Source organism: Tachyglossus aculeatus, chromosome 5 (assembly GCF_015852505.1).
Source record: "Tachyglossus aculeatus isolate mTacAcu1 chromosome 5, mTacAcu1.pri, whole genome shotgun sequence".
Taxonomy (NCBI): domain Eukaryota; kingdom Metazoa; phylum Chordata; class Mammalia; order Monotremata; family Tachyglossidae; genus Tachyglossus; species Tachyglossus aculeatus.
The window spans coordinates 48,860,199-48,879,793 of NC_052070.1; the positions used below are offsets into that span (position 1 = coordinate 48,860,199).

The following is a 19,595-nucleotide window of genomic DNA, read 5'->3' on the forward strand; positions in this document are numbered from 1 at the left end:
GGCAGTAGTACTTTGCCCTCTTAATGACCGATGGAAAGGAGCCTGAGAAGATGCACCATTGCATTTTTATGGATGAAGTATGCAAGGATGCAAAGATACTTAGTCATGGATCAGTCAAGCATGGTGTTATTGAGCATTTAGAATATTGTAGCAAGCATCTGGGAGAGTACAGTACTACAGAGTTGGTAGCCACGTTCCTTGCTCACAAGGAGTGTACAGTCTAGAGGAGATGCAGTCTCATCACTGGCAGTGCCATCTTCCAACAGAAAAACTCTTCCCAGAGGGCATAGGACAGAGTTTTGTAGAAACCCACAGTTAAGGGGTTTGGGAGGCTGCGGAGAAGCAGCCAGAGGGATAGGAAGAGAACCCAGAGAGTCAACAAGAGAAGGCTGAGGAAAAATTACTGACCTAGAGTGTGAGTCCCTTTGGGATAGGGACTGTGCCTGATTTGTTCATCTTGGATCTACCCCAGCCCATAGAAGTGCTTCAGCACTCGACCAAATGCCTTAACCTTTAGGTCCCAAGCGGAAGCAACACTTTACCTTCATTATTCCAGTTAAAATATGGAATAATGATATATGAAGTGATACTCTTCGTTGAATAAATATCTCGTTTCCCACTCCCTCAAGTTTTGTCTAATGATGAAAAATACTCTAGAACATCAACAGACCACTTCAGCGTCAGTCAAAATCCGAGAATTTTGGGACATGGATTTAAAGGATTGCACTGGAGTAGATCAGTGGATAATATCTAGCCCAGTCTCTGACATCAGGGACAAACAATAATAATAATAATAATAATAATAATGGCATTTGTTAAGCACTTCCTATGTGCAAAGCACTGTTCTAAGCGCTGGGGGGATACAGTGGGATCAAGTTGTGCCACGTGGGGCTCACAGTCTTAATCCTTATTTTACAGATGATGTAACTGAGGCCCAAAGGAGTTAAGTGACTTGCCCAAGATCACACAGCAGACATGTGGCGAAGCGGGATTCGAGCCCATGACCTCTGACTCCAAAGCCCGTGCTCTTTCCACTGAGCCACGCTGCTTCTCTAATAAAATGACGAGGACCATTTTCCTCATAAGATGATCAGAAACACCCAAATTATCATTTTGAAAGTTCTGGTCAAATCTCCGGGGGCCTTGCTTTACCCACCAGAACCTTTTAATGGAGGCAGCTTTCACGTGAGAATAATTGAAATTCACAGTCATGTCTAATTCTGGTTTTGTGTTTCTTTCCTCCAGGAAGGAGCAAATATCAACAAATCTCTCACAACTCTGGGAAAAGTCATTTCAGCTTTAGCAGAAGTTGTAAGTTTTATTCTGTGCTGTACTCTAATTATGCACCATGAAGAATACTGTAGATTCTGGGGTAATAATAGGCAGTAAGATCCTGTTGGGACCTCTGTCTACCTGGCTTCCCTTTCTTTGCCCAGCTCTTTGAATACAAAATGCCACTGAAGTACGGTTCAACCCTGAGTCTGACCCTGAGCTTTGCAGGTGCACAAGAAGGAAAGTGCAGTGAGAAATTTGAAGCCATCTGTAAGAGGCTAGTGACAAAGCCCCAAAGAATGGCAGGAACTGAAGCTTGTTCACGGTGTTTATTTTTTCATTTCACAGAGGAGAAGCATTTGAAATTAAATTGTCTGCCTGTTGGGGCTGTTGAATCTATATGATTTATGTAGGAGAAAACTAGGGAGCAGTTTGACCTTGAGATAGGTTGTGAACACGGGTATTATTGGGGCCAAAGGGAAATTAAAATGTTTTGAAATATCTCTCTTATCCCTCCCGCTTCTAGTGTGCAAGCAGTGAAACAGCGGAGCTAAGCAGTTTCTTTGTTCGTGGGTACTCAGAGTTAGAAATGGAAGGGGACGTTTGTGTATCTAGTTATAATTTCAATTGTGTTCATCTCCAGAGAACCCAAATTGAATGTAAATGTTCACGAGGCACTATCATTTAAATTGTGTTGTCAGTGATGGCCCTGAAGCTCACCCTGTGTTCTTTCTCTCTCCTTCGAATGCTTTCAACTTTAGGATAACTGCACCAGCAAGGTATGGCGGGGGCTTAGTAGTGAATAGACCATGGGTAAAATTAACTGTTGTGACTCCAGATGATCAATAGGTTGTAAGAAGGGACAGGCAGGGAAGAGCTACCCAAATCTTTTAGGTCAATGGCTATTTTCTTCAGTACTTTGGCATCAGGATCTCGTTGTTGAGGCTTGCAAAGTAGAAATCAAACTTTCCAACATGGATTGAATCTACTTTGCAGGAGTGATTCGGACAGCAAGCAGACATCCAGGGGAGCTATAAGACTGCAATATTGTGGGAATACACCTCTGGGTAATCTGTGAAACTTTTTCTGAAGAACTCTTCCGTGATACATTGGAGAGAAAGAAGGAAGTCATTTCTCTAATTTTGTCTTCCTAGAGGACATCACAATCCTTCTTTGAATTTTTATCCACTCCTCTGTTCTCGTGTTATTTTTCACAGCCTTACACCGATTTTCTCTAAAAGGGTAGGAGAGACTGCCTTTGACTTGATTTTTAAAATTGGCTATTTGTCCAAGTTTGGAACAATAAAGAACAGTGTCGGTTACCAAATTTGGCATAATTAAAACTTATTTGGGGGCAGAATTTTAAATTATGAAAATGTCTGCTGATCCTCATTCTTTTCTACACAAGTTCTTGCAGAAGTCTCTTTCTAATTATCCTTGATGGTCTTTCTCACATCAGAAGAAGCATGGAGATATGGGCCAAAGGTTTATACTGAAAATCTGCCATCAGTCAAGCAATCAGTGGTACTTATTGAGTGGGTACTGTGTGCAGAGCACTGTACTAAGCACTTGGGAAAGTACAACAGAGTTGGAAGATGTGATCCCAGCCCACATCTCATCAGATTCTTAGATCTGTAGATCTAGCTCCATTCCTCTGCACCCCCTCTTCCATCCTTAGAATTTTTGTAGTCTCCATTAAAAATTAATTTCCATGAAGGTAATATTTTATACCCACCATATGTCCGTTTAAAAGAGAAAGTCAAATGAGAAGCTTGTCAGTTTCCTGAATTTGTTCTCATGAGTGAATACTTGTCAAACTGCTCTTCTTTGTACTTTAGAACTAGGTTGTTTGTAAATGTACATTATTTCTGGTTCATCATCTTCTTCCTCCTCTTCCTCATCAACACCAACACTATATTTTGAGTCACTTATTTTGTTCAGACTAGGCAGTAGACTGTAAGCTCCCCTCTAGATTGTAAGCTCACTATGGGCAGGGAATGTATCTGTTACTGTTTTGTTGTCTCTCCAGTGCTTAACACAGTGCTCTACACACAGTAAACACTCAGTAAATGTGATTGATTGATTGATTGATTGATTCAGAGTTGGGAACAAGTTACTGAGAGGTATTACTAGAGAAATATAAAACAAAATCCCTACCCCGATGATCTTTCAGTCTAATAGAGACACATATTCTCTAGTGATCATCCTGGCTCATCATCATCAATCATCAATCGTATTTATTGAGCGCTTACTGTGTGCAGAGCACTCTACTAAGCACTTGGGAAGTACAAGTTGACAACATATAGAGACAGTCCCTACCCATCAGTGGGCTTACAGTCTAATATTACAGTCTAACAGGCTCATATTAATTTAATTAAGGTATTTGTTATTATTATTATTATGGCATTTATTAAGTGCTTACTATGTGCAAAGCACTGTTCTCAGCGCTGGGGAGGTTACAAGGTGATCAGGTTGTCCCACAAGGGGCTCACAGTCTTCATCCCCATTTTGCAGATGAGGTCACTGAGGCCCAGAGAAGTTAAGTGACTTGCCCAAAGTCACACAGCTGACAATTGGCGGAGCCGGGATTTGAACCCGTGACCTCTGACTCCAAAGCACCTGCTCTTTCCACTGAGCCACGCTGCTTCTCGTGGCATCTCAAAATAATATTTCTATCTTTTTGGAAAAACTTTTGAAAAATGATTTTCCAGGATGCAGTTTTCCTGTGTATGGCCAAGCCTGTATGTTTTTTCCAAATGCCATGACTTTTTGTGATCTAAAATAAATTCAAAAGCAAATGTCTTTTGTATTTTCAAATCTACCAAGGTCACATCTGTGTTATACTGCATAGATCATTCCCTCTGGGATGAAGACCAAAGGTTCTTGATTATGGATTTTATAGGCACTAATAGGTGGGAGTGTGTCTCCAGGGGGCTTAAATAGTAAACACTTTACATCCAGTTCATCAATGATACTTGCATTTAACGTCTGAAGAAGGTTTGTGGCTGTAAGGAAGGGGATGAGAAATGGATTCTAAGGATAACGAAGAAAGCATTGTTAGAGTTGATATCTCTTTGGATTAAAAAACACATTGTAATTCCATTTTGGTACAGTCTTTGAACTGCTCTCGCATATTCTGTTTAGCATAATAACTAAACAAGACCTTCAAGTAAGGCACATATAGATTGAATTCATGTAATGTCAGTTGCAGACAGTTTAGCACAAAACACTTTCAAGTCTGATTTTTCTGAGAAACACTGCTTCTCCCACAATTCCTCCCAAAAGACATAGCATTTTCAGCAATCCACTGCCGCTTTCAGATTTTCCTCCCTCTTCTGAAATTTCTGTTGGGAACCAAGGAGTTTTGTTTTTGAAACTGGGCTAGAGGACACAAGGCTGTAGCTTTCTAGTGGATCGAAAAGCTTCCATTGCCAAGAATCCTTCCCTTCAGTCCTTTCCTTAAACAACTCCTTTGAAGCTTTATGACCTTTCATTTCAATAAAGCATTCTGCTTGTTCCCTGTCATTGCTCTGTCCTTTTCCATACTAACTTTGCATTTGTCACATTTTAGCTCCATGGGAGAGAAAATTTTGGGAGAGAACTTCATTCTGTTTGTTGGGGATTTCTGCCTTACCTGCTTTTTGATTAAGCCCTTACTCCTATATGCATTTATACTAGGTTTTTGGTTTTTTTTTTTTCCCCAGAGTAAAAAGAAGAAGAAAACAGATTTTATTCCATACAGGGATTCTGTGCTCACTTGGCTTCTACGGGAAAACCTAGGTAAGGCAGTTCTGACCCCAGTTCTGGTAGCTGGGAGAAACTTCTTTGGGTTTAACCTAAATAAGTAATTTGGCAATGATCTCTTTCAGTTAATTTACCCCTTACGCTTTTGATATTCACCCCACTCACAGCCCCAGACCTTTAATGTCTGTGTCCTTGTCTACACTGTGAGCTCACTTTGGGCAGGAAATATGCCTACCAACTCTGTTGTACTGCACTCTCCCAAGCTCTTAATACATTTTTCTGCTCACAATAAGTGCTCAGTGAATATGATGGATTGATCTGTAATTTTTAATTTTATATTAATGTCAATCTCCCTCACTGTACATAAGCTCCATGTGGGAAGCGAATATGTCTTCCAGCTCTATTGTATTATGCTCTGCATACTATCTTTCCCACAGCACTTAAGTACATAGCCTATGTACGTATTACATATATACACTTACATCATCATCAATCGTATTTATTGAGCACTTACTATGTGCAGAGCACTGTACTAAGCGCTTATGTACATATTAATGTCTGTCTCCTCTAGACTTTGAGCTCACTGTGGGCAGGAATGTATCTGTTGTTATATTGTACTCTCCCACGCGCTTAGTACGGTGCTTTGCACAGTCAGCGCCCAGTAAATATGAATGAATGAATATATGTAATTTTATTTATTGATATTGATGTCTGTCTCCCCCACTCTAAGCTATAAGCTCGTTGTGGGCAGGGAATGTCAATGTTTATGGTAGTATTGTACTCTCCCAATCACTTAGTATAGTGCTTTGCACACAGTAAGAACTCAATAAATATGACTGAATGAATGAATGAGTGCTTGTATCATGCTCTGCACAGAGTAAGCGCCCAATAAATACCATTTATTAACTATAGCATCTGGTATTTTGTGGGTGAGGTGTACATTTTAGAATTTTCCTTTTTGACTTGTAATATCACCTACATATTACGTTTTTATTTGGATTACACTAGCAGAATTAATTCAGTATTCGTGCTTTGAATCCCAGGGGACAATCCCTTGGCCATAAAAATGTGCTAGATTACCCAGGTGGTTCATTAGGTTAAATAGTCTGTTGTCAGTGAGTTCTACTAAATATTGGTTGATCTTTTCAGGTGGGAACTCTAGGACTGCAATGGTAGCTGCTCTGAGTCCAGCTGATATCAACTATGATGAAACTTTGAGCACTTTAAGGTACTTTAATCTGATCTAACCTAAAGAGTTATTGTTTCCCAGCTCAGGTATCCTTGTCAGGATTTTGTTTTCTGGAGTTGCAGTAAGAGTTTTAGTGGAGGTTAGGCAAACTTGTGTGGAACTAGAAATGTTATATTTCTAGGGCTCTCATTCCTGAAGCCCTCATGTGTAGATGGTTGTGGTGGAAATGTTGAGGGACGAAAGTGAAGGTGGATCTAAGAATCACAGGATCGTATAGTTGGAAGGTACCTCCAGAGATCATGTAAATCTAGCTTCTGATCGAGGCAGGAAAATGATTAAACTATTCAGGACAGGGAAATGTTCTTGTCATTCTAGATCGATCGGTGATGAGACCCCACAGTAGTATTCAGTAGCCTATACCAGAATTAGAGGTTAGCCTTGCTGTTATGCTGAAATGCTGCAAGGAGTGAGGAGATACCTAAAGCCTGTGTCTGGCCTACCCGTGGCTCAGGAATTAGACCCAGGTCTCCTGTCTTTCTCTTCATCATCATCATCAATCGTATTTATTGAGCTCTTACTGTGTGCAGAGCACTGTACTAAGCGCTTGGTAAATACAAGTTGGCAACATATAGAGACAGTCCCTACCCAATAGTGGGCTCACAGTCTAAAAGGGGGAGACAGAGAACAAAACCAAACATACTAACAAAATAAAATAAATAGAATAGATATGTACAAGTAAAATAAATAAATTAATTAATTAATAGAGTATTAGAGTTCTTCGAGTCCCGACTTCTGAGCTAGAAGGAGATGCTTGGCTTGCCTTCGTCTCAGAGGCCTGGGACTTGGGAATGACAGGGGAGAGTTGGATCCCAGTTTCAGACTCCGGAGTGGGGCCCATTTGGACCCTCCAGACTCCACCACAGAATCAGAAATGGGATCTAAGAGTCCCTTTTATCCTCTGCAGCCTTTGCTCTGAGCTGAATGGGGTAAATTTTGACTCATCCTTTGCCCCACCTGTTGCGCACAGTGACTACTTGCTTCTTTATTTCAAGGCTTGCTCACAGCCCTGTTGCCATATTGTGTCTGCTGCATTAGTTGTGGGTTCCTTGAGAAAAGCCTATAACCGTGGGAGTCCCCAAATTGTAGCATGTGTGGACTCAAGTATGTGTGTGTTCCTTTGAGCTCTTGTATCTTTAGCTTTCAGCAGCTGATGGTGTCAACATGGAAGGAAAATACTGTTCTGCTTTTGCAGAACATGCTTATACCCACAGTAAAATGACACTAAAATAATTAGTAGAAAAATATATATATACACATATATAAACCAAAAATATATTGCTCTCATTTTGATAAATGTGTATCTAGAAAATTTTATTGTAAGAAAGAACTAACTGAAAGTGGAATGTTATCATTGTTTCTCAGTTAATTCCCATGTAAATTATTTCATCAAACGCTCCCTCATCCGTCATCCCTTTTCACATTAACCGGTCCGATAAAAGATACGACTGAACATCAGGATGTTTGAGTTAGAAACGAAAGGGAAATGCACCTGAAAAGAAGCGGATTGGTTTATTGTCTCTCAGGCCAAAGCAAGTTGAGAATTTTGTGTTGTGTGACCGCAGATATGCAGACCGGGCAAAGCAAATTAAATGTAATGCTGTTATTAATGAGGATCCCAATGCCAAACTGGTGCGTGAATTGAAGGAGGAAGTGACAAGACTGAAGGATCTCCTGCGCGCTCAAGGGTTGGGAGATATTATCGACAGTAAGTTTATGAAGCAGCCATCTCAGTCCCATCTTTCTCCCTTAACAGGACTGATGTTGGCTGAGGGAAACAACTCCTCTCCAGCCCTGGGTATCTGAGAAAGTTAGGTCTTCGTGGAAGACATGTTTAGTGATGAAAATTGAAGTCCAGTCTGACACTCAAAATGTCTTGAAAAAAAAAAAAAACCCAAAACGACTTCCCCTCGTGAGATTGTCACAGATATCATCAGAATACCATTCCACAAAATCCAGGGGGTGGTGATGGAGACAGCGTCCCTCTGCTTGCGAGGAATTGGTCGGTTTGCCGAATGGCAACGCAGGGCAGTTTACAGAACTTGGCTTGTGGGGTTTAAAGAAAATTTGGTGTGTCGTTTGCAGGATCCTTGTCAGTAAGATGATGGAATACAATGGAGTGGGAGATGGGAGTGTGTCTAGCAATTGCCACCCCCCACCCCCATTATAAGGTTTTTAGGGAGGATTTTACAATATGGCTGGGACATTATTGGCCTGAGGGTCAGTCCTGCTTTAACACCACCAAAATCGTTGAAGGCTGTGTTGAAAAACTGGCCGTATCACCTGATGGCCACAGAGGTTTTGCCTTTTTAACTCATTGCCCTCCCCTGACCCAGGGCTGGAATAAGGGGCAGAACGGCAGATTTCCTGGGACTAGGTTTGCTTGAGCTCTGCTGCTTTTCCAAGAATCAGAATAATCTCTGTTCAGTACTTTCAAATGCCCAAAGGAAAACGTGCTGAGGTTGCTGTTCACCTAGCTTTATTTTACCCCTCCCCTCAAGTATAAAGGAAAATCTACAAAGCTAACCAGCTAACCGCTAAGTGAACAGGACTTTTTAGGAGCCTAATGATATCTAAACTACCCGGGTTTCTTGCTATAGAAATTTCTGTTAAGTGAGTCAGTGGAATCACAGGATTTGGCAATTATATCCACTGGAGAATTTCATTTTTAATTACTAAGTGTAATGAGATTATTTCAGTATTTATTTCTAGGAAGATAAATTAGGACCATGTGATCTTAAAATTAAAGCAGGTGTCACAGGTCCTTTATCCTTTGGGTTCAGTTCTTTCAGTGGTCTAGATTCAAGGCTTATGTGGAAAATGATGATAATATAAAGTAAGTTTTGTGTGGTTTGTGGTTTTTTTAGTGGTTCTTTCCAAATACTAGATATCCCTCTTTTCCCTTCCTGTCACTGTTGAGCCTAAACTTTGACCCTTTTCATATTTTCCCTCCTGCTTCCCTTCAGTTGATCCATTGAACGATGATTTCTCTGGAAGTGGAAGCAAATGTGTGTATTATATGCTTTGGTTCTTTCTGGTGCTCTGACTTGCTAACCTGCCTCGGCTGAGACAGCTTTAAACTGGGCCATGCATGCCAGCAATCCTAAAAGGGAAATTCCAGACAGAGCTATTACCGTAGGATTACATTTTCCATTGGAGTTGAAATGACCCTTCAACTCTTTAGTTTATGTCAATCAAGTTTTTGGTAAAGATCAGTTTGTGGCATGGGGAAAGTTTTAAAACAAGTTATGATATCTCTATTCTGTGCTCCAATTCCTTCTACTCTGTGGGAATCAGCTCAATTGAGAATTCTTTTTTTCTATTTCTAGCTTTGAGCAACTAACCTCAGTTGCTTGGTTACCTAAAGTGAAAATCCTTTAAAGTTTAATACCCAATTGTCTGGGATGAAAATGTGAGTAGAAATAACTCCCCATGGAAACTACCAGGATAGTCCTAGTTAAGTGTCTCCATATTTATTTGGAACCTGTTTGGGCCTCTAGCCATGCCTTGCCATTTGGGCACTTCATCCCCTGGGTCTCCATCTATCTGTTAGCCAACAGCTTTGTATTTTTCCTCTAAAAGAGGAAAGTTGCGACAAGGCTGGCAAGAAGTCTGGGCAGTAAGTTTCAGAGACAAAGAAGGAACACTTAATGAAGCAGTAGCCCATTCCTTTCCTTTGTAATTCAGAAAGGGGAATGTTTTTCCGCCAATTCTGAATGGGTTGTCTGTGTCCGTTGTCTTCCCTAACCAAAAAAGATCCTGAGAATGTTGGATGCTTGGATCCAAGCCTATCCATGAAGTGGGAGAGTGAAGGGAAAGATCTCTCAATAGTGCTGGTAGGGAACTTTGTATGACCCTTCTCCCAACCCCCACCATTACTTTCTGCCCATTTTCAGTGCTTAATAAAAGTCATTATCACTGACTACTTATGCAACTACTGGGGAGCTTTCAAAAGATGTGGGGCAGGATGGTGCGGAAAAAACCCCCAAACCAAATCCTCCTCCTTTTACTTATTCTTTCCTACCTAGGTTTTATTATTATTATTATTATTTAATTACTATAATATATAATAACAACTGTGGTATTTTATAAGCATTTACTCTGTGCCAGGCACTGTACTAAGTGCTGGAGTGGTTACAAGCAAATTGGGCTGGAAATAGTCCCTGTCATCATCATCATCAATCGTATTTATTGAGTGGTTACAAGCAAATTGGGCTGGAAATAGTCCCTGTCATCATCATCATCAATCGTATTTATTGAGCGCTTACTATGTGCAGAGCACTGTACTAAGCGCTTAGATGTCCCCCATGGGGCTCATCGTCTTAATCCCCATTTTACAAATGAGGTAACTGAGGCACAGAGAAGTTTAGTGACTAGTCCAAAGTCACACAGCAGACAAGTGGCAGAGCCAGGATTAGAACCCAGATCCTTCTGACTGCCAGGACCATGCTGTATCCAATAGGCCACTGCTGCTTCAATTGCCTTCCTACTGTAAAATTATTGGCCTTTTTTGAGCACCTACTTTGCATTTTCCACAGGGGCCTGTTTCTGTGATAGGAGAGGGAGAGAAAAAGAAAATGGTCCAGGCTTTCTGCAGGTGGGGATTCCTGTGGGTTTTTATTTTTTTTGTCTTAAAGAGTGGAGGTAGGGAGGTAAAGCCAGTTAGGGTCCTGATTTCTAAGATTAAACTCCCTTTGGCTGGAACAGCTCTGTCTGAGATTTCCTAGCCTGAATGATACTGGTGTGGAAAAGCCTCAATCCAGTCCTTGCTTCTGTGCTTAAGACGCTATTGCTGCCACCAGCTTGCTGCCTGACTCCGTTTTCTGAGCAGTTGCAGTGTCTCGGGGAGGGCTGTGCATGCCGACTTTTTGACCCCCGAAAACAGCCCCAACTGATTGTAAGGGTTTCATTTTGGCCTGCCTCTGGACCCTCTGCCGGGCATGCATGCCTGTCGGCTTTTCAGAACCCCACCGCTCTCGCTCTTCTACCACCTGCCAGCTATCTCCAGGTGGCTGTTTTTTCTTCCCTCTTTTCCCCCCTACCTCTCCTCACACCCCTCTTCCGCGCCCCGATTGTAATCACCGTTCGCTTGTCCTTTTTCTGCTTCCTCTATTTGCAGATGGCGGTTTTCAAACTGACTTGGAGCAACCACTGGTTGGTTGGGTTTCAAGGCCAGGGCTAGGTTGACTAGGTGGCTTCCACCGAGGCCCCTGAGAGGTCTGGAGCCATTTCATTCCCCTGCCCTTGAGCAACCAGTCACTGATTTGATTCTGTTTGATCCTCACCCCTGTGTTTTTGTTTTTACTCTCTTCTGCGTATGCCCCAAGTGCTGGAAACGTCAGTTAAACTCTTATTTGAAAGTCCAGGAGAGTATTGGTGGTGGCATAGAAATGCTGACTTGTATCTTGAGGTTATTTGTGGTATTTGTGGTGTTCTCTCCCCTCCCCCCCCCCCCCGCCAGATTCCCGAGTTTGGGAACTTTTCAAAACTCTTCTACCTTCCTCACAAATTCATGGAAGAACGTAGACTGATTTGGCGTACCACCCACCTAGCCTTGACCGAATGTTATGAAGGATCCCAGTCAGCAGAAATGAGATTGACCTCCCATTTGGTCTCAGCAGTGTCATCTCCATTTTGGGTAAAGCGCTGGCTCTTGCAAAGAGGGATCCTGTGAGGCTTCCAGATGTTCGGATAGTTTTAAGCCTCTCGAAAGTTTCTGCCCGCCGCCCCTGACTTTTAAAAGGTTTTCCTGGCTTACAGGAAGTTGCATGATCCAGGGTGTGTTTTCTCTACCCTAGATCCTAGTCCAGATCTTAGGGCCGCTACCTCAGTCTGGGTTTCTGGCTGCGTATTGCTCAATGGTGAGGACCTGGGCAATACGAGGCTTGTAGCTGGCAGTATCCTAGACCCAGACATGAGGGAAACAGTGTAGCGTTGTTGCCCAGAGTATGGGAGGTTCCGGCTCCTAGTCGATCCGTTTTGCTGGTGATGTCGGCCAAACTGGAAGCCTCAGGTTTCAATCTCCAGTCAAATGGAATTTCATACCTTCGGAGTACCAACCCTAAGCAGACACGTTTCAGAACTGCCATCTAGAACTATTAAACTTGTCTCTTTGTGTTGGCGCTTTAATGCTACCCTCTCTTACACTGGTGTTTCCTTCCTGTCTTTTTTTTCCTTCCTCTTCTGCTTTCCTCCTCCTTTCCCACTCCTCTGCCTTCTCTTCTTTCTGTCTGTCTCTCAGATCTGAAAGATTTTCAGAACAATAAGCATAGGTACTTGCTAGCCTCTGAGAACCAACGACCTGGCAATTTTTCCACAGCATCCATGGGGTCCCTTACTGCATCTCCATCTTCCTGCTCACTCAGTAGTCAGGTGGGCCTAACGTCAGTGACCAGTATTCAGGAGAGGATCATGTCTACCCCTGGAGGAGAGGAGGCCATCGAACGTCTAAAGGTAGGTACCGACGCAGACCTAGCGAGCGGGATGTACTCTTGGAGTCTGAATAGGAAAGGGATATACAGGAAGTCCTTGACTGACGATGTCTCAACCGTAGATGAGCGATACTTGCAGCGTCTCTAAATTTACCCCCCAACTCAGCTTTACAGTACATCGATTTTGGTGTTACAACATTAGCCTCCTTAGCTCCAGCGATGTGGGGGAGAGGGCCGAGGGGAAATGGGGAAACAATTTTTAAAGCTGCATTGAGGTGAGAGAAAGGAGGGCTGAGGGGATGGAGTGGGAAAGGCCGGGGGGTGGGGGCGGGCTTACCTGAACACCACGGTAGGCTGACACATCCATTTTACTGCCAGTGAGGTTAGTCAGCTACTCTATTGGGAGGCTTCCCTGAATCGATGTCAGTGCATTAATGTAGCTGTATTATTCATCCATAATTGGTTGAGTAGACAATTCGGAGTAATTTTGGTAAAAATAGGGTATCTGAATTTTGTTCAGAAGCCAACCCTCCATTTATAACATTGTTCCTATGAGAAAATTGGTTCCAATTTACTTTTCTACCTAGGGTGTAATTTTTAGGAACCATTTGGTTAGGTGAGTTGTAGGAGATGTGAGAGAGCAATGCACTAAGGCTGAGAACTGTGCATGTGGACTATAATGTTGCCAGTCCCCCCTTTTGCCAACTGCGGAGCCACGGTGAAATATTTCCTGGTAGCTCTCTAACTTAGTAATTGTTGGCAGGCAGGTGAAGATGGGAATTTCTTGAAGGTAGTCTGGGGGAAGATTTAAAGAATACTGTAAAACATACTAATTGAGGGAATGGTTTTGAACATGCACTGTGTTTTACTGGATCCACTTTCAAGCCCAATCAAATGCGCGCGAGTGTAGGCTTTCAGAGGCTAACAAAGAGTCTGTGAATCTTAACACCAGTTCAGCTGTCGAAGGTTCTCCTGGTCCTCGAGTAATACCACCAACAATCTGAAACAGAAATTATGCGGTTTGATCGTGGTTAGGGTGCCTGACTGCAGCATAGCATAACTCAGCCAGCACCATCCTCTTGTCTTTGTGAGCGTGAGAGGGAAGAGCAGGACAGCCCTGTTGTTCAGGGAAGGTCCGCCAGCTCTTCCCCTTCCCTGCAGACTAAACCGAGAATAGTCCAGAAATGACCTTCTGCGGGCCACAGCCAAGCCAGGCTGTGGGTTCCTCATTTGTTGGTAGAGTTGTCAGCTGTTCTTTAGAGCAAAGATTATTCCTCGCTTCTCGTCCCGCCTGGGAGGCCCTCCCGGAGGGGAGTTCTGAGCCATGCGTTTTGCCTTTCTTTTCAAGAGGCACAGTCAGGGGCATCTGACTGGATTGCAGCACTGCACATCCTCCTTCCGTTAAAAACCTGCTGTTGCCATGGAGACGCTGGTGCCGTCTCCGCAGTCCCCTGACGCCCAGTCACTAAAATGACATCTGTAAGCCAGAAGATTTAATGAGCAAAACGAAAAAGGCAAGCGGCACTATAAGGTAGCTCAGTAAATTCCTGATTGATGCTGGAAGCTGGTCGGGAGACCCCTTTTCCTGTTGCAGTCGGTATTCAAGATGACTGCTCCTCATTGACACAGTTGGGAAATGCAGTGCATTTTGACAACTTAATGATTCAAAGGACTGAGGCTTTTCACAACTTCAAGCAAATTAAGCTTGAGCATTGAACTTGCCATGCCAGTTATTTTAGTTTTCAGGTGGGGTCGGAACAAACTTAGCCTTTCAAGAAAAAGGTATTGTCTGCAGAATGGACTCCGGCTTGCTTTTTTCTTTTTAAAAGAAAGCCCGGTTTGTTTGGGTTTTACTCCTTCCTCTTCATTCCTCCCGGCCTCTTCCCCTCACTCTCTCTTTCCCCACTCCTCACACTCCTCCCCCATCCCCCTTCAGCCAGGCACCTTATTTGGTATTTCGCTCACCCTACAATGAGTTGCTTCAGAGGAGAGAAAAATAGCCATCTTGTTTCTCCCTTCACAACACACTGGGGAAAAGTGGGTGTCGGGGGGGAGGGATGTGAGAGCCATGCTCTCAGCAGGCCGCAGTGGGTAAGAGAGGGGGCAGCTTTTGCCTGTCGAAAAGCCAATCAACAGGAATAGACGTAGGTTACACAAAAGGTCTCTTCAACGAAACCGAGAGGGAAGGAAGCTGCTGTTCTTGGATTCATGAGGCACTTGTTGCTGAAATTCGAGAGGCGTTTAAAGGGCTCGTGGGCCTTGGGTCTGTGATAGGTTATAAGGGGAGGAAAGATCGAGGGAAGCAGTCAGAATACTGGCCTGGATGGACCATGGGTCTGACCCATCATCATCATCAATCGTATTTATTGAGCGCTTACTGTGTGCAGAGCACTGTACTAAGCAGAAAAGGAATTTACGAAAGACACTCGCATGTTCTTGACCCTTTCCTGGCAATATGCTTAGGTAACGAGGCCCTTGGGGAGATTTGTCTTCAGTACTATAATGAAAGTTTTGTGGGTCTTCCTGTGGCCTCCTTGGACGGATGGGCCACCCCATCACCTTCTCTGGCCCTCACACCCATCATGGAATGAATTAGTCAAACTCCTGCCTATTTATTAAAAAGGGTATCATCATCAATCGTATTTATTGAGCGCTTACTGTGTGCAGAGCACTGTACTAAGCACTTGGGAAGTACAAGTTGGCAACATATAGAGACAGTCCCTACCCAACAGTGGGCTCACAGTCTAAAAGGGGGAGACAGAGAACAAAACCAAGCATACTAACAAAATAAAATAAATAGAATAGATATGTACAAGTAAAATAAATAGAGTAATAAATATGTACAAACATATACAGGTGCTGTGGGGAATGGAAGGAGGTAAGATGGGGGGGATGGACGAGGGGGAGAGGAAGGAAGGGGCTCAGTCTGGGAAGGCCTCCTGGAGGAGGTGAGCTCTCAGTAGGGCCTTGAAGGGAGGAAGAGAGCTGGCTTGGCGGATGGGCATAGGGGGTGGGGGGAGATATGCACACGTGTGTGCGATCGCCGTTTTGTCTCCTCCTTGGATAAACAGTCAGATTGTGTCTTTTTGCAGTTTGGAATTTTAGCCAATGTTCTTAAACTCTGTGGGGTGATTTTTAGACTGTGAGCCCACTGTTGGGTAGGGACTGTCTCTGTAGGTTGCCAACTTGTACTTCCCAGGCGCTTAGTACAGTGCTGTGCACACAGTAAGCGCTCAATAAATACGATTGATTGAGAGACCACAGCAACTCATGGCTCTTAGGTTGGCATGGAGCACCAGGGCTTCTTACTGCCGGTTAAGACCCACACATTACTAGAAAGCACAAGACAACTCCAGAGTTCTTGAGGTGCGGCCCTTCATCCTCCTCGGGGAAGCTCTCGGAGATCTTCTTGAACTGCCTTGGAAGGGGAAGGAAGACCAAGGGAAATGTGACCTTTGGCAGTTCTGCCTCCTTTGTCGAGCTCTGCAGTGGGTCGATTATAATACTCATAATAGACTTTGGTGATTAGGAAGCCAAGGGATTGCTCCAGTCATACAAGCCCTGCTATTTCTTGAGCTTTTAAAGTAAATGCAACTCATCCCCTATATTAGGGTAGCAACCCCAGCCCCCACCATCATCACTACTTAAATAATCTGGATAGATTGAATCCTGAAACCATTTTCTCCTTTTTAATCCACCTTTGGCTAAAAAAACCCTGAAATTCTTCCATTATACCCAGCTTTATTCAAGAGAGAAAGAGTCTCTGTATGGCTTTGTATTCAGTGCAGTGTCCTTAATGCAGCCCTGGAAGCCACTGAAGCATAAGCTTCTTAACAGGGTCTTTTGTTTTTTTTTTTTTACTTTATGAATGGCGAGAATGCTTTTGGCATAGGCATGCTCTTTCTTGGTTTGTAAAGCCCTGGTTAGATAACGTTTTGCTTCTCCTGTGCAGAGGCCGTCAGGCAAAATTGTTTGAGAATGCCTAGTAACTGCGGTCTTCCAACATTGTGAGTGAAGGAGCTGCATTCCTAGGAGATGATGTTTCTGAGCGTCAGTGAGTGAGTGAGTGAGTGTGTGTGTGTGTGTGTTGCCCTCCCTCAGCATCAACAACTATTTTAATCCTATCATCCCATTTAATCACCCCCTGTGGGCATGGACCCACACTAGTACTGATCTGAACGTAGCTGTTCTTGTGGCTCCTGGTTTGGTTTTTTTACTGTTACTTTGAATATACCCCTGTCTGTTGGTAATTAATAATGGCATTTGCTAAGCACTTACTATGTGCAAAGCACTGTTCTAAGTGCTGGGGAGGTTACAAGGTGATCAGGTTGTCCCACGGGGGGCTCACAGTCTTAATCCCCATTTGACGGATGAGGGAACTGAGGCCCAGAGAAGTTAAGTGACTTGCCCAAAGTCACACAGCTGACAATTGGCGGAGCCGGGGTTTGAACCCATGACCTCTGACTCCAAAGCCCAGGCTCTTTCCACTGAGCCACGCTGCTTCTGCTTAGGCATTGCGGCGGTACCCAGCAACTCTCATTCACTATAGAAACAGGCAAGTATGAACGTCTTTACAGGCAAATAAAAAACTCAGGGTGTTATGGAACATTCTGCATATATTTCACTCTTTCCCCAATGATCCTCCCATCTCATCACCAACAGTGGGCCCAGATTCTTCCATCTGCAGTTGGTTGATTCTGTCCCGATTTTGTTAAAATAGCCAGATTTCAATCATAGCTATTAGTGCTCATGTCTTTGCTGCACAGTCCCCTAGAACAATAGTTCTCAAGTTTTTTGCACGATGAAATTCAGTGTCAGTATCAACAATAGTATCTTTTGAGTGCCTTCTATGTGCAAAGCACTGTACTGGGCCCTTGGGAACAAGAAAAGAAGTAAAAGATGGGCTTCCTGCCCTTGGAGTTGATAATCTAGTGAAAGAAGACCGCAGTTCGGTCTAGTGAGAAGAGCATGGGCCTAGCAGTCAGAGGACCTGGGTTCTAATCCTGTCTCTACCACTTGCCTGCTGGATGACCTTGGGCAAGTCACTTCACTTCTTTGTGCCTCAGTTACCTCATCTGAAAAATGTGAATTAAATCCTCTCCTTCCTACTTAGACTCTGAGCCCCTTGTGGGACAGGGACTTCACCAGTAGTAGTACAGTGCTCGCCACATCATAAGCCCTTAACAAGTACCATAAAAAAGAGAACTGATGAACATACGGTAGTTGAGAGAGAGAAAATATAGATATTAGCCCTAGTGAAAGGGCAGGTATTATCTGTTGGTTTTTTGAGAGCTTTGGTGGCTGAAGGGTTAGCTTGACCAGGAAGGTGTGTGCCTGGGCATGTCCATTCATTCATTCAGTCCTATTTAGTGAGTGCTTCCTTCTCTAGCTCATTGTATGTCTCTTCCAAGGAGCAGAAGTTGTCATAGTAGAGGTCCTCAAGAGCTGCCATGGACCCAGGAGACCCAAGTGCCGCCTCATATGCATGACTGCCCAGCAGCACTATTTTAAGAGGCAGTTTTCCAAAGGGGCACTCACTGTGGGTATTGCGCCTTTAAATGTGTGTGCCACCATGGGCAGACATACCACAGGGTGGTGGCAGCAGCTGCTATTTTGAATAATCACTTGGAATGCTACTGCTTAAAGAGATGGATGGGAAGGAAGAACTGGGATTGAGGTTGTGATACCCCTAAAACCTTAAGGGCAGGCAGGGGTGCCTTGCTTCCTCCTTTGAGATCCACCACCCTAGAGATTTAAAGTTACTCCCGGGCACTAAAACTGCAACCTTAAGGGCTGAATATGTGAGTTAGCTGATTCTTGGTGCCTTCATTTACTGTTAACTTCACTTCTAACTACCTCTAGAGCAACCCCCACTTTTTGGGGGGAGGTACAGTGCTCTGCACATAGTAAGCGCTCAATAAATACGATTGATGATGATCTTTCGAAGTGTGAGAAGGTGTGAGAAGTAAGGTTGTCTGGTACAGAGTGTTTGTCAACCTCATAGGCAATTTATTTTCATTTGGGCTTAAAGGAAATGGGTACAATTCGTGCGGGATTGATTTGGCTTAAGACCTGAGTTTATGGAGTGGCAGTCTGAAGCAAGAGTTTAGCACAGGTCCTCAGCTATAATTAATCATTCAGCATATTTTTCTCCCTAGCCCAGATCTGGCAAAATTGGGAGTATCAGTCCTGGATGCTTTGGGAAGGAAGACCACCTGCCACACACACAGGGATGTACTCTTTCATCTCTGGTCTGTTATTTCCACAGGAATCGGAGAAGATCATTGCTGAGCTGAATGAGACCTGGGAAGAGAAACTGCGCAAGACGGAGGCCATCAGGATGGAGAGGTCAGCTCAAGGGCTCAGAAGACTAAGTGCTGATGCGGGTGATCAATAGGCTTAAAAGCCTGAGTTGGCAGTGTGTTTAGATTAATGTCCCAGCTTGAGATGGGGATGCTTTTTGCATTTGAAATTGAGGCAGTGTCTGCTCTCCCTGGGCTCTGTGTCTCCACAACCGACTTCCTGCATGGTTCTTCTCTACCTCAGTGTCCATTATGCTGCCTGAGCAAACTTAGGGTGAGGACGGCCCTTAAATGGACAGAGATAGATGCCCAGGCAGGAACATGGACCCCAGCAAGTGGCCAATGTTGTAAGCAGGCTGGCATACCTGGTGTTTGCGGTGCATTCATTAGCTGGATCACCAGGCAAACAACAGTTAAATTGATAGCGTGCTGTTTTGTGCTGCTAGGGAAGCAGTAGTTATACCTCGCCAAACTCCGTGGTCACGTCCGAATGAAACTAGTAGAGAAAGACATGAGATAGCTCACTGATGAAGGAAAACGTATTTTGGACCATTTATTTTCATTTCTGCCTTCAGTTTTTCTGTCCCATTGGTGGGAAGG

The 19,595-nt window shown here is 43.7% G+C and overlaps 1 protein-coding gene across 9 annotated transcripts in view; it reads left to right on the forward strand.

Annotated features, from left to right (window-relative positions):
• Positions 1 to 19,595, forward strand: part of KIF1B (kinesin family member 1B) — a 193,410-nt gene that overhangs the window by 81,984 nt on the left and 91,831 nt on the right. For 3 of the 9 annotated variants that reach the window (XM_038746530.1, XM_038746537.1, XM_038746531.1), the window contains exons 9-16: positions 1,246 to 1,311; positions 2,034 to 2,051; positions 4,977 to 5,052; positions 6,166 to 6,244; positions 7,828 to 7,970; positions 9,229 to 9,270; positions 12,504 to 12,715; positions 18,962 to 19,041. In XM_038746530.1, the coding sequence (XP_038602458.1) occupies positions 1,246 to 1,311; positions 2,034 to 2,051; positions 4,977 to 5,052; positions 6,166 to 6,244; positions 7,828 to 7,970; positions 9,229 to 9,270; positions 12,504 to 12,715; positions 18,962 to 19,041 (716 nt within the window). The remainder of the gene's footprint in view (positions 1 to 1,245; positions 1,312 to 2,033; positions 2,052 to 4,976; positions 5,053 to 6,165; positions 6,245 to 7,827; positions 7,971 to 9,228; positions 9,271 to 12,503; positions 12,716 to 18,961; positions 19,042 to 19,595) is intronic. The other 6 variants (XM_038746539.1, XM_038746536.1, XM_038746538.1 and 3 more) reach the window with 4 other exon arrangements.